This window comes from Bombina bombina, chromosome 1 (assembly GCF_027579735.1).
Source record: "Bombina bombina isolate aBomBom1 chromosome 1, aBomBom1.pri, whole genome shotgun sequence".
Classification (NCBI taxonomy): Eukaryota; Metazoa; Chordata; class Amphibia; order Anura; family Bombinatoridae; genus Bombina; species Bombina bombina.
In genome coordinates, this window is record NC_069499.1 from 495869994 (window position 1) to 495884075 (window position 14082).

Sequence of the window (14082 nt, forward strand, 5' to 3'; positions counted from 1 at the left end):
CAGATTCGGCAAGGCCACGCCGGAGCAATGAGAATCACAGATGCCCTCTCTTGTTTGACCTGAGGAAGAAGAGCAAACGTAGGGAACACATATGCCAGACAAAGTGCAAGGAACTGCCAGAGCATCTATCAGAACAGCCTTAGGATCCTTTGACCTCCACCGTACCTCGGGAGCTTGGCATTCTGACAAGATGCCATGAGATCCAACTCTGGCTGCCCCCAACTGAGAATCAAGCTGGAAAACACCTCTGGATGAAGTTCCCACTCCCCCGGATAAAAGTCTGTCTGCTCAGAAAATCCGCTTCCCAATTGTCCACCCCTGGAATATGGATAGACAAACAACAGTTGTGAATCTCCGCCACTGAATAATCTTGGCTACCTCTGTCATGGCCAAGGAACTCAGAGTTCCTCCCTGATGATTGAAGTAAGTCACTGACGTTATGTTGTCTGACTGAAACTTGATAAACTGGGTTGATGCTAGCTGAGGCCAGGTTAGAAGAGCATTGAAAATTGTTCTCAGTTCCAAAACATTTATTGGAAGAACAGACTCCACCCGAGTCCATAGACCCTGAGCCCTTAATGAACCCCAGACACCACCCCAGCCCAACAAACTGGCATCCGTGGTTACAATGACCCAGGCAGGTCTGCGAAAGCAAGTTCCCTGAGAAAGAAGATCCTGAGACGACCACCATGGAAGAGAATCTCTGGATATCTGATCTAGAACAATCTTTGGAGATTGATCCGCATAATCCCTGTTCCACTGCCTGAGCAAGCATACCTGCAGAGGTCTGAGATGGAACCGAGCAAACGGAATGATGTCCATGACTGAAACCATCAGACCAATAACCTCAATGCACTGAGCCACTGACGGCCGAGGAAGGGACTGAAGAGCAAAACACATTGAAAATCTTTGACTTTGCTTCTGTCAGAAAAATTTTCATCTCTAGAGAATCTATAATGGTCCCCAAAAATACCACTCTTTTAGCCAGAATTAAGGAACTTTTTCCTAAATTCATCTTTTTCAACTGTGGGAGCGCAGAAAAGACAACTCAGTGGAGCCTGAACTAGAATGTCGTCCAGATAAGGAGCCACTGAAACACCCTTTAATCGAAGCACCACCAACAATGCTCCCAGGACCTTTGAAGAAATTCTGGGAGCTGTTGCCAGACCAAAAGGAAGAGCTACAAACTGAATTTTTTTGTTTTGAAATGCAAATCTTAGGAACCTGTGATGATCCCTGTGAATGGGAATATGCAGATATGCATCCTTTAGACCCACTGTGGTCATGAACTGACCTTCCTGAACCAAAGGAAGAATGGAATGAATAGTTTCCATCTTGAAAGACGGAACCCTGAGAAACTTGTTTACACTCTTGATATCTAAAATAGGTCTGAAAGTTTACTCCTTTTTGGGAACGACGGAGAGATTGGAATAAAAACCCAGACCCTGTTCCTGAACTGGAACAGGAACTATCAATCCCATGTCGGAAAGATTTTGAACACAACGTAAGAACACCTCTCCTTTTATCTGGTTTAGAGATAACCTGGAGAGAAGAAACCTGCCTCGGGGAGGAAAATTATTGAACTCTAGTTTGTAACCCTGGGACACGATATCTACCACCCAGGGATCCTGAACATCTCGAACCCAAGCTTGAGTGAAGAAAGAGTCTGCCCCCTGTAAGATCGATTCCCCTTATTCCAAGACTGATTTGACTTCCAAGATGGCTTGGACTGTTCCTGCTAGGAGGAAGAAGAGGAAGATTTACCAGAGAAGTTACGAAAGGAACGAAAAATAGTCTTCCGACCCTTCTGTTTATTTCTTTTATCCTGAGGAAGAGAATGCCCCTTCCCTCCCGAATATCAGAAATAATCTCAGCCAAACAAGGTCTTACCCTTGTAAAAAAATAGACAAAAACTTAGACTTAGGACACATCCGCAGACTAGGATTTTAACCATAAAGCTCTGCGAGCAAAAATGGCAAAACCAAAAATTTAGCTCCTTACTTGATGACCTGTAGAGAAGCATCTGCAATAAAGGAATTAGCCAACTGCAAAGCCTTGATTCTATCTTGAATTCCTTCAAGAGGAGTATCTTGCTGAATAGAATCAGATAATGCATCAAACCAATATGCTGCAGCACTAGTAACCGTAGCAATACATGCAGCAAGTTGCCATTGATAACCCTGGTGAACATAAATCTTTTTAAGCAAAGCTTCCAACTTCTTATCCATAGGATCTTTAAAGGACCAGCTGTCCTCAAAAGGAATAGTGGTCCTCTTAGTCTGAGTGGAAATTGCTCCCTCCACCTTAGGAACCATCTGCCAAGATTCCTTAATAGAATCAGCAATAGGAAACATCTTCCTAAAAATTGGAGAAGGCGAAAAAGGAATCCCAGGCTTCTCCCATTCTTGTGCAATAATATCTGAAACGCGATCTGGTATAGGAAAAACTTCCACTGAGGAAGGGACATCAAAAAACTTAAGTTTACTAGATTTCTTAGGAATAACCATGACTGACGCCTCAGGGTCATCCAAGGTAGCCAAAACCTCCTTGAGTAACAAACAGAGGTGCTCCAGCTTAAACCTAAAGGAAACAACCTCAGGTTCAGAAGGAGGATTTACACTATCAGAATCCAAGATCTCACCCTCAGATGCTACTGAAGTTTCTTCCTTCTCAGACTTATGAGAAGAAACACTAGACACAATTGCAACAGAATCAAAACCTTATACCTCCTCTTGCGCTTCCCCTGTAACATAGGAAAAGCAGACAAAGCCTCAGATAATGCTGAGGATATATGGGTAGCCATATTCTGCGAGGAAAAAACAACCTGAGAAGAAACACAGGGCACTGCAGAAGATTGGAGACGTATGAGGAGAAAGCTGTGGATTAGCCTGAACAGGAGACTCCTGAACAACATCCGCCCTAGACAATGAAGGGTCAGAATCAAAAAGTCTATCCTTGTAATGTAATGTTCTCTCAATAGATGAGGAACAAAAAGGGCGGCTCAACATTCGTATTTAAAGAGAGAACAAGCAACAGCTTGCAGGGCCTCTTGGTCCATCTTATTCCAAAGGAAAAAACCTTAATCAATAAAAAATTCAAATCAGAATTTTAATGAAACAAAAAAACGTTACTGTCCCTTTAAATTTTAAACAGACTTTTTTTTTTTTTATAACTACAAAATCCTTAAATAACCGGCACAATAAATCTTGCAACAATTTTTCACAAAATGAATGCAAAAAGAGACACAAATGTTCTAGTCCCTGAAACTCAGACAGAAACATAAATATAAACAGAGCAACAGCCCCACAAAAAAAACAACAGGAAACCTCCACACCTCAGCAAGCTCTACTGAGGTGCCTACCTGACCACCTTGCTGCCGGAAACAAAGTCAGAAAATGATCCGGGCCCCCATAGAGCCGCACCGGAGAGAACGCTGAACCACCTCTGAGGAGCTATGCAACAAAGCTGCAACATCCAGGAACAGGAAAAAGCTAAAAGGGCGCCAAAAACGCCCTTGCTATCTCATAAGCCCACCTATTGTGGGTGTGGCCTAACAAACCTCCTGGTAGCCATTAATACAAACAAATAACATGTGCACCAAAGTGAAAACATAATAAACTGAGCCAAACATCCCCAGTGCCTGCAAAACTGCCATACAATAAACCGTTAACCTAGAAGGATGATTGTATATTTAGACAGAATTAACTGTGAAAGTGCCAAATTCTCCTATATCAAAGCAGGGAAAGAAATAGGCACTTACCTCAAAAATCTGTCTGGCAGCAGGACAGCTCACTTGGTATAAGAGGGGCTTCCTACCTCGCATGGACCTGTGGAAAAAAGAAAAGGCTGAGTAAACTTACTCAAACTTTCAACCAAGGGCAGCATGAAATTACTTGGGAGGCTCAGTGGGGATTATACCCCACAAGTTCCCAAATGCTTAAAAGCCACCACTTGCTCTACTGAAGAGACTGACATGGACTACGGCTAAACCCCAAAGAAAACCAGAGCAAACTTTGCTCTGCTTAAAAAATAAACTCTTGATTGAAGAATCAGACACCTAACATTACCCCCTCCTTGCAACGGATACAAGCAAAGACAATTAGAAATGAAAAAGAGGGCGCCACATAGCGTGATACTGTTGAATCGGGGTCAAAAGAGAGAATATTCAAAAAGGCTTACCGAAAAGCTATGCACCGTACTGTGACCGGTGCTGTTAAGCAGACTAACACTCTCAGTGGTTAGCACACTGGTGAGTCTCTGGCGTGCTGCAGGTAGAATTCAAGATCAAACACCTTTCCAGAGTGGATCAATGGTTGGGTTCACAGGTACATATCACAATCAGTGTTAATAAGATTCACACTGTTAACTTAGTAACCATTGGTCTCTTTCAGAAACTATGACAACTTCCGCTTTTAAACTCACCTGTATTTAAGGTTTTAACTTGTTCTAATTGTATCCATTATTTTATGCCTGAGGAAACGACCAGATATTGGTCGAGAAACGCGTAGCAGTTCTTTTATGGAATAAAGATTTTAATTCTTTCACAACGGAAGTTGTCTTTCGCTTTCATTGACCCACTCTGGAAAGGTGTTTGATCTTGAATTCTACCGCAGTCTGCAACACTATTCCCCACAGACGCACGGTCACTCTAACTGAGCCACGCAGAGATTCACCTGCCTGCAGAACACCAGAGACTCACTACGCAGAGATTCACCTGCCTGCAGCACGCCAGAGACTCACCAGTGTGCTAACCACTGAGAGTGTTAGTCTGCTCAACAGCACCGGTCACAGTACGGTGCATAGCTTTTCGGTAAGCCTTTTTGAATATTCTCTCTTTTGACCCCGATTCAACAGTATCACGCTATGTGGCGCCCTCTTTTTCATTTCTAATTTCCAGAAATCTTCACTCCGAGGACCAGAGGAGCTCGCCGCTTCACACTTTGCTTCACATTTTCCTTTTATCACCGCTTGACTACACGAAAATTACATGATTTGTGCACAGACTCGATTTCTCTCAATATTTAGCGCACCCCGCTCTTGGTTCCCCTAGGGGTTCCTTGTATGACAAGCAAAGACAATGACTGGGAATTGTGGGTAGGGGGAGTGGTATTTAACAGATTTTGCTGTGGTGCTCTTTGCCTCCTCCTGCTGGTAAGGAGTGATATTCCCAACAGTAATTAAGATGATCCGTGGACTCGCCGTGAGATTAGAAAGAAACATTCATTAAATTAAAAACTTTTAAAAACTATGAAACCCGTTCAGAAATAAAAAACATGATCATAAGAATTTCTGTTCATGACAGCAATTAAAGTGAAGGTAAACTTGATGAATGAAAGTCTGTTTTTTAAAAATACTATTAAAAACAGGGGCACTTTCATTCATCAATGTTTACAAATCATCCGTTTTGATTAAAAACTTATCTTTGTTTTTTTCACAGCCAAAGCAGCTTCCCCCTCCTGGAAATCCTCTCTTCACACGTCAGCAATGACTAATCGGCTTCCTCCAAACACAGCATGGCCTCAGGTAATAACCACCCTGGGGGGAAAGCCGTGATTGGAGGAAGCCGGATTAGTCATTTCTGACGTGTGAAGAGAGGATTTCCATGAGGGGAAAGCTGCTCTGGCTGTGAAAAGAAAAAAGCTAAGTTTTTAATAAAAAAAAAACAAAAAAACTTTGATGAATGAAAGTACCCCTGTTTTTAATAGCATTTTTTAAAAACGGGCTTTCATTCACCAAAGTTTACCTTCACTTTAAGTGTGTAAATGTAATAAAATGATGAAAAATCAACACAAAATATGTTACTGAGCAAGATGCTTTTGTGGCATGTGCAATTAAGTGGAAAAATATTCACAAACACTAAGATCCCCTCTTTTATACAATTTGCTCCTCATACACTACGTTATGTCACAGTTCAAAGCGTAAAACCTCACTGAAAATAGGAGACTATCCCTTTCCAAAAACACGTTATTAAGGCACTCTCTATGCAAAGACCATTTCAAAACTCCTGACAGCACTCTAATGTAACTAATGTATCCACCCTCACCTACTTATACTTGCTGTCTGTCAGTCCCCATCGCTTTCCTCAGTTTCTACAATTTCTTCCACTGGTAAATAAAATGACCTGTCTGCTAATCAGTTGAAATAACTGGTGCAAAGAGGGCGCTCCTACCACACAGTGTCTGAATTTAATCCATTATCAAGTTATTATACATATTGCATTTTGGTTTAGTGTGCCATGAAAAAGGGAAAAAAACAAAAAAAACATACTTACATGGGGCAGCAGATGAAGAAGAGCATCTCCACTAAGTGTACCCACAGCTAACGCAACCAGAAAGTTGAGCAGGAACTTAAAGCAGCCTTGGTTAATTATTGGTATCAAGATGACACCTAGTAGGGAAAGCAGGCTAATCACCGTGATAGAGATGAGGCCACAAATCCAAGCTGTAAGATAAACAGTTTGTTAGAAACAGGAAATTATGTATTTCCCATTACATAAAAAAATAAAAATAATAATAAAGAGCAAATTAGAAAGTTGCTTAAAACTGCATGCTCTGAATTATGAAATAATAAAAAAAAAATTTTATGCTTACCTGATAAATTTATTTCTCTTGTGGTGTATCCAGTCCACGGGTTCATCCATTACTTGTGGGATATTCTCTTTCCCAACAGGAAGTTGCAAGAGGACACCCACAGCAGAGCTGTCTATATAGCTCCTCCCCTAACTGCCACCCCCAGTCATTCGCCCGAAGACAACCAAGAAAAAAGGAGAAACTATAGGGTGCAGTGGTGACTGTAGCTTAAAAATAAAAAACACCTGCCTTAAAATGACAGGGCGGGCCGTGGACTGGATACACCACAAGAGAAATAAATTTATCAGGTAAGCATAAATTTTGTTTTCTCTTGTAAAGGTGTATCCAGTCTACGGGTTCATCCATTACTTGTGGGATACCAATACCAAAGCTTTAGGACACGGATGAAGGGAGGGACAAGGCAGTTACTTAAACGGAAGGCACCACTGCCTGTAAGACCTTTCTCCCAAAAATAGCCTCCGAGGAAGCAAAAGTATCGAATTTGTAGAATTTAGAAAAGGTATGAAGCGAAGATCAAGTCGCCGCCTTACAAATCTGTTCAACAGAGGCCTCATGTTTAAAAGCCCATGTGGAAGCTACTGCTCTAGTAGAATGAGCTGTAATTCTTTCACTAGGCTGCTGGCCAGCAGTCTCATAAGCTAAGCGGATTAAGCTTCTTAGCCAAAAAGAAAGAGAAGTTGCCGAAGCCTTTTGGCCTCTCCTCTGTCCAGAGTAGACAACAAACAAAGCAGATGTTTGACGAAAATCCTTTTCGAACCACATCAAGATTGTGTAATAGACGTTCCTTCTTTGAAGAAGGATTAGGACATAATGAAGGAACAACAATCTCCTGATTGATATTCTTATTAGATACCACCTTAGGAAGAAACCCAGGTTTGGTACGTAAAACTACCTTATCTGCATGGAAAATCAGATAAGGGGAATCACGCTGTAAAGCAGATAACTCCGAAACTCTTCGAGCCGAGGAGATAGCTACTAAAAACAGAACTTTCCAAGATAAAAGTTTAATATCTATGGAATGCAAAGGTTCAAACGGAACCCCTTGAAGAACTTTAAGAACTAAATTTAAACTCCATGGCGGAGCGACAGGTTTAAACACAGGCATGATTCTAACCAAAGCCTGACAAAACGCCTGAAACCTCAGCCAGACGTTTGTGCAAAAGGACAGAGCAGAAATCTGTCCCCTTTAAGGAACTAGCTGACAATCCCTTCTCCAATCCTTCTTGGAGAAAGGATAATATCCTAGGAATCCTGACCTTACTCCAAGAGTAACCCTTGGATTCACACCAATGAAGATATTTACACCATATCTTATGATAGATTTTCCTGGTGACAGGCTTTCGAGCCTGAATTAAGGTATCAATGACTGACTCGGAAAAAAACAAGCTTTGATAGAATCAAGCGTTCAATCTCCAAGCAGTCAGACGCAGAGAAATTAGATTTGGATGTTTGAAGGGACCTTGAAGTAGAAGGTCCTGCCTCAGCGGCAGAGTCCATGGTGGAAAGGATGACATGTCCACCAGATCTGCATACCAAGTCCTGCGTGGCTACGCAGGAGCTATCAAAATCACTGAAGCTCTCTCCTGCTTGATCTTGGCAATCAGACGAGGGAGCAGAGGAAATGGTGGAAACACATAAGCCAGGCTGAAAGACCAGGGCGCTGCTAGAGCTTCTATCAGCGCTGCCTGGGGATCCCTTGACCTGGACCCGTAACAAGGAAGCTTGGCGTTCTGACGAGACGCCATGAGATCCAGTTCTGGTTTGCCCCATAGTTGAATCAGCTGGGCAAATACCTCCGGATGGAGCTCCCACTCCCCTGGATAGAAAAGTCTGCCGACTTAGAAAATCTGCCTCCCAGTTCTCTACTCCTGGGATATGGATAGCTGAGAGATGGCAAGAGTGAACCTCTGCCCATAGAATTATCTTTGAAACCTCCAACATTGCCAGGGGGCTCCTTGTTCCCCGCTGATGGTTGATATAGGCTACAGTCGTGATGATGTCCGACTGAAATCTGATGAACCTGACCGCAGCTAGCTGAGGCCAAGCCTGAAGAGCATTGAATATCGCTCTTAGTTCCAGAATGTTTATCGGAAGGAGGGCTTCCTCCTGAGTCCACGAACCCTGAGCCTTCAGGGAGTTCCAGACTGCGCCCCAGCCCAGAAGGCTGGCATCTGTCGTCACTATAGTCCATTCTGGCCTGCGGAAACTCATTCCCCTGGACAGATGGACCCGAGATAGCCACCAGAGAAGAGAATCCCTGGTCTCTTGATCCAGATTTATCCGAGGAGACAAATCTGTGTAGTCCCCATTCCACTGATTGAGCATGCAAAGTTGCAGTGGTCTGAGATGTAGGCGGGCAAACGGAACTATGTCCATTGCCGCTACCATTAGGCCGATTACTTCCATACACTGAGCCACTGACAGCCGAGAAATGGAATGAAGAGCACGGCAGGAAGTTAGAAGTTTTGACAACCTGACCTCTGTCAAAATTTTTTTCATTTCTACTGAATCTATCAGAGTTCCTAGGAAGGAAACTCTTGTGAGAGGGGAGAGAGAACTCTTTTCTTCGTTCACCTTCCACCCGTGAGACCTCAGGAATGCCAGAACAATGTCCGTATGGGACTTGGCGATTTGAAAAGTCGACGCCTGTATCAGAATGTCGTCTAGGTAAGGAGCCACCGCTATGCCTCGTGGCCTTAGAACCGCCAGTAGGGACCCTAGAACCTTCGTAAAGATTCTTGATGCCGTGGCTAACCCGAAGGGAAGAGCCACAAACTGGTAATGCCTGTCTAGGAAGGCGAACCTGAGGAATTGATGATGATCTCTGTGTATCGGAATGTGGAGATAAGCATCCTTTAAGTCCACGGTAGTCATATATTGACCCTCCTGGATCATAGGTAGGATGGTTCGAATAGTCTCCATCTTAAAGGATGGGACCCTGAGAAATTTGTTTAGGATCTTGAGATCCAAGATTGGTCTGAAAGTTCCCTCTTTTTTGGTAACTATAAACAGATTTAAGTAGAAGCCATGCCCCTGTTCCTCCCTTGGAACTGGGTGGATCACTCCCATAACCAGTAGGTCTTGAACGCAACGTAAGCATGCCTCTCTCTTTATATGGTTTGCAGATAATTGTGAGAGATGAAATCTCCCCTTTGGAGATGAAGCTTTGAAGTCCAGAAGATATCCCTAGGAAACAATCTAGTGCCCAGGGATCCTGGACGTCTCTTGCCCAAGCCTGGGCGAAGAGAGAATGTCTGCCCCCAACTAGATCCGTTCCCGGATCGGGGTCTACTCCTTCAAGCTGTCTTAGAGGCAGCAGCAGGTTTGTTGGCCTGCTTCCCCTTGTTCCAAGCCTGGTTAGGTCTCCAGACTGGTTTGGACTGGGCAAAATTTCCCTCTTGTTTTGCATTAGAGGAAGTTGAAGCTGCGCCACTCTTGAAGTTTCGAAAGGAACGAAAATTAGTCTGTTTGGTCCTTAATTTGTTGGACCTATCCTGAGGAAGGGCATGACCTTTTCCTCCAGTAATATCAGAAATGATCTCCTTCAGTCCAGGCCCGAATAGGGTCTGCCCTTTGAAGGGGATGTTGAGAAGCTTAGACTTTGAAGTAACGTCAGCTGACCAGGATTTAAGCCATAGCGCCCTACGCGCCTGAATGGCAAAACCTGAATTCTTAGCCGTTAGCTTGGTTAAATGAAAAACGGCGTCAGAAATAAAGGAATTAGCTAATTTAAGAGCTTTAATCCTGTCTAGAATATCATCTAACGGGGTCTCCACCTGTAGAGCCTCCTCAAGAGACTTGAACCAGAAAGCCGCTGCAGCAGTGACTGGGGCAATGCATGCAAGAGGCTGGAGAATAAAACCTTGTTGTATAAAGATTTTCTTAAGGAAACCCTCTAATTTTTTATCCATTGGATCTAGGAAAGCACAACTGTTCTCGACGGGGATAGTTGTACGCTTAGCTAGGGTAGAAACTGCTCCCTCCACCTTAAGGACCGTCTGCCACGAGTCCCGTGTTGCGGCATCTATGGGAAACATCTTTTTAAAAGCAGGAGGGGGAGAGAACGGTACACCTGGTCTATCCCATTCCTTAGTAATAATTTCTGAAAACCTCTTAGGGACTGGAAAAACGTCAGTGTAAACAGGCACTGCAAAGTATTTGTCCATTTTACACAATTTCTCTGGGACTACAATGGGGTCACAGTCATCCAGAGTCGCTAAAACCTCCCTAAGCAACAAGCGGAGGTGTTCAAGCTTAAATTTAAACGCTGTCATTTCAGAGTCAGACTGAAGTAACGCCTTCCCTGAATCAGAAATGTCACCCACAGATAGAAGCTCTCCTGCTTCGGCTTCTACATATTGTGAGGGTATATCGGACATAGCTACTAAAGCGTCAGAAAGCTCTGTATTTGTTCTAGCCCCAGAGCTGTCTCGCTTTCCTTGTAACCATGGCAGTTTGGACAATACCTCTGTGAGGGTATTAGTCATAACCGCCGCCATGTCTTGTAAGGTAAACGCATTGGATGCGCCAGATGTACTTGGCGTCACTTGAGCGGGAGATATAGGTTCTGACACATGGGGAGAGCTAGGTGGTTTAACCTCCCTTTTGTCAGTCTGAGAAACCTCTGGTGATAAATCTTTAAATGCCATAATATGGTCTTTATAACTTATAGAAATATCAGTACATTTGGTACACATTCTAAGAGGGAGTTCCACAATGGCTTCTAAACATAATGAACAAGGAGTTTCCTCTATGTCAGACATGTTTAACAGACTAGTAATGAGACCAGCAAGCTTGGAAAACACTTGAATAAATGTGAAACAGCAATTAAACAAAAACGGTACTGTGCCTTTAAGAGAAAAAAACTACCACATAAACTGCAAAACAGTGTTAAAAAGTAGTAAACTCTACAAAATTTTTACAGTGTGTATAAGGGACTAAAGCAGCATTGCACCCACTTGCAAATGGACGATTAACCCCTTAGGCCCCAAACCGGATTTGAAAACCGTTAAAAACCGTTAATAAACAGTCAAACACACTGCCACAGCTCTGCTGTGGCTCCTACCTGCCCTTAAACACTATTTTTGCAGGGAAAAAAACCCTCTATAGTGGTCCTAGATGCCAGAGGACTCCTTTAGGGAAGCTGGATGTCTCAGTCTGAATATCAACTGCGCATTTAGAGCGCGAAAATAGGCCCCTCCCACCATGCACTCAATGTCAGAGGGCCTTAAAAAAGTACTCCTAGGAGTAATCTGACTAGCCATGTGGAAAACTAGGCCCCAAATAAAACATAATTTATGCTTACCTGATAAATTCCTTTCTCCTGTAGTGTAGTCAGTCCACGGGTCATCCATTACTTATGGAATATTTCTCTTCCTAACAGGAAACTGCAAGAGAATTACCCAGCAGAGCTTGCTATATAGCTCCTCCCCTCACCTGTCATACTCAGTCATTCGACCAAGCATACGAGAAAGGAGGAACCATAGGGTACAGTGGTGACTGGAGTTTAATTAAAATTTAGACCTGCCGTAAAAACAGGGCGGGCCGTGGACTGACTACACTACAGGAGAAAGGAATTTATCAGGTAAGCATAAATTATGTTTTCTCCTGTTAAGTGTAGTCAGTCCACGGGTCATCCATTACTTATGGAATACCAATACCAAAGCTAAAGTACACGGATGAAGGGAGGGACAAGGCAGGAACATTAAACAGAAGGAACCACTGCCTGAAGTACCTTTCTCCCAAACACAGCCTCCGAGGAAGCAAAAGTGTCAAATTTGTAAAATTTTGAAAAAGTGTGAAGCGAAGACCAAGTCGCAGCCTTGCAAATCTGTTCAACGGAGGCCTCATTTTTAAAGGCCCAGGTGGAAGCCACAGCTCTAGTAGAATGAGCTGTAATCCTTTCAGGAGGCTGCTGTCCAGCAGTCTCATAGGCAAATCGTATTATGCTACGAAGCCAAAAAGAGAGAGAGGTAGCCAAAGCCTTTTGACCTCTCCTCTGTCCAGAGTAAACGACAAACAGGGAAGAAGTTTGACGAAAATCCTTAGTTGCCTGCAAATAGAATTTCAGGGCACGGACTACGTCCAGATTATGCAAAAGTCGTTCCTTCTTTGAAGAAGGGTTAGGACACAGAGATGGAACAACAATCTCTTGATTGATATTCTTGTTAGTAACTACCTTAGGTAAGAACCCAGGTTTAGTACGCAGAACTACCTTGTCTGAATGGAAAATCAGATAAGGAGAATCACAATGTAAGGCAGATAACTCAGAGACTCTCCGAGCCGAGGAAATAGCCATCAAAAACAGAACTTTCCAAGATAACAACTTGATATCAATGGAATGAAGGGGTTCAAATGGAACGCCTTGAAGAACATTAAGAACTAAGTTTAAGCTCCACGGCGGAGCAACAGTCTTAAACACAGGCTTAATCCTAGTTAAAGCCTGACAGAAAGCCTGAACGTCTGGAACTTCAGCCAGACGTTTGTGTAGAAGAATAGACAGAGCAGAAATCTGTCCCTTTAACGAACTAGTAGATAAGCCCTTTTCTAAACCCTCTTGTAGAAAGGACAATATCCTAGGAATCCTAACCTTACTCCATGAGTAACTCTTGGATTCGCACCAATGTAAATATTTACGCCATATTTTATGGTAAATTTTTCTGGTAACAGGCTTCCTAGCCTGTATTAAGGTATCAATAACAGACTCTGAGAAACCACGCTTTGATAGAATCAAGCGTTAAATCTCCATGCAGTCAGCCTCAGAGAAATTAGGTTTGGATGTTTGAAAGGACCCTGAATTAGAAGGTCCTGTCTCAGAGGCAGAGACCACGGTGGGCAGGACGACATGTCCACTAGGTCTGCATACCAGGTCCTGCGTGGCCACGCAGGCGCTATCAGAATCACCGAAGCTCTCTCCTGTTTGATCTTGGCAATCAAACGAGGAAGCATTGGAAATGGTGGAAACACATAAGCCATGTTGAAGACTCAAGGGGCTGTCAGAGCATCTATCAGCACCGCTCCCGGGTCCCTGGACCTGGATCCGTAACAAGGAAGCTTGGCGTTCTGACGAGACGCCATGAGATCCAGATCTGGTTTGCCCCAACGACGAACCAGTTGAGCAAAGACCTCCGGATGAAGTTCCCACTCTCCCGGATGAAAAGTCTGGCGACTTAGAAAATCCGCCTCCCAGTTCTCCACGCCTGGGATGTAGATCGCTGACAGGTGGCAAGAGTGAGACTCTGCCCAGCGAATTATCTTCGAGACTTCCAACATCGCTAGGGAACTTCTGGTTCCCCCTTGATGGTTGATATAAGCCACAGTCGTGATGTTGTCCGACTGAAATCTGATGAACCTCAGAGTTGCTAACTGAGGCCAAGCTAGGAGAGCATTGAATATTGCTCTTAACTCCAGAATATTTATAGGGAGGAGTTTCTCCTCCTGAGTCCATAATCCCTGAGCTTTCAGGGAATTCCAGACTGCTCCCCAGCCTAGA

General features: G+C 43.6%; 1 protein-coding gene across 4 annotated transcripts in view; it reads right to left on the reverse strand.

Annotated features, from left to right (window-relative positions):
• The window catches only part of SLC39A10 (solute carrier family 39 member 10), a 237460-nt gene that overhangs the window by 60791 nt on the left and 162587 nt on the right, over positions 1-14082 (reverse strand). For all 4 annotated transcript variants that reach the window (XM_053698576.1, XM_053698574.1, XM_053698575.1 and 1 more), the window contains exon 4: positions 6272-6441. In XM_053698576.1, coding sequence (XP_053554551.1) covers positions 6272-6441 — 170 coding nt within the window. The remainder of the gene's footprint in view (positions 1-6271; positions 6442-14082) is intronic.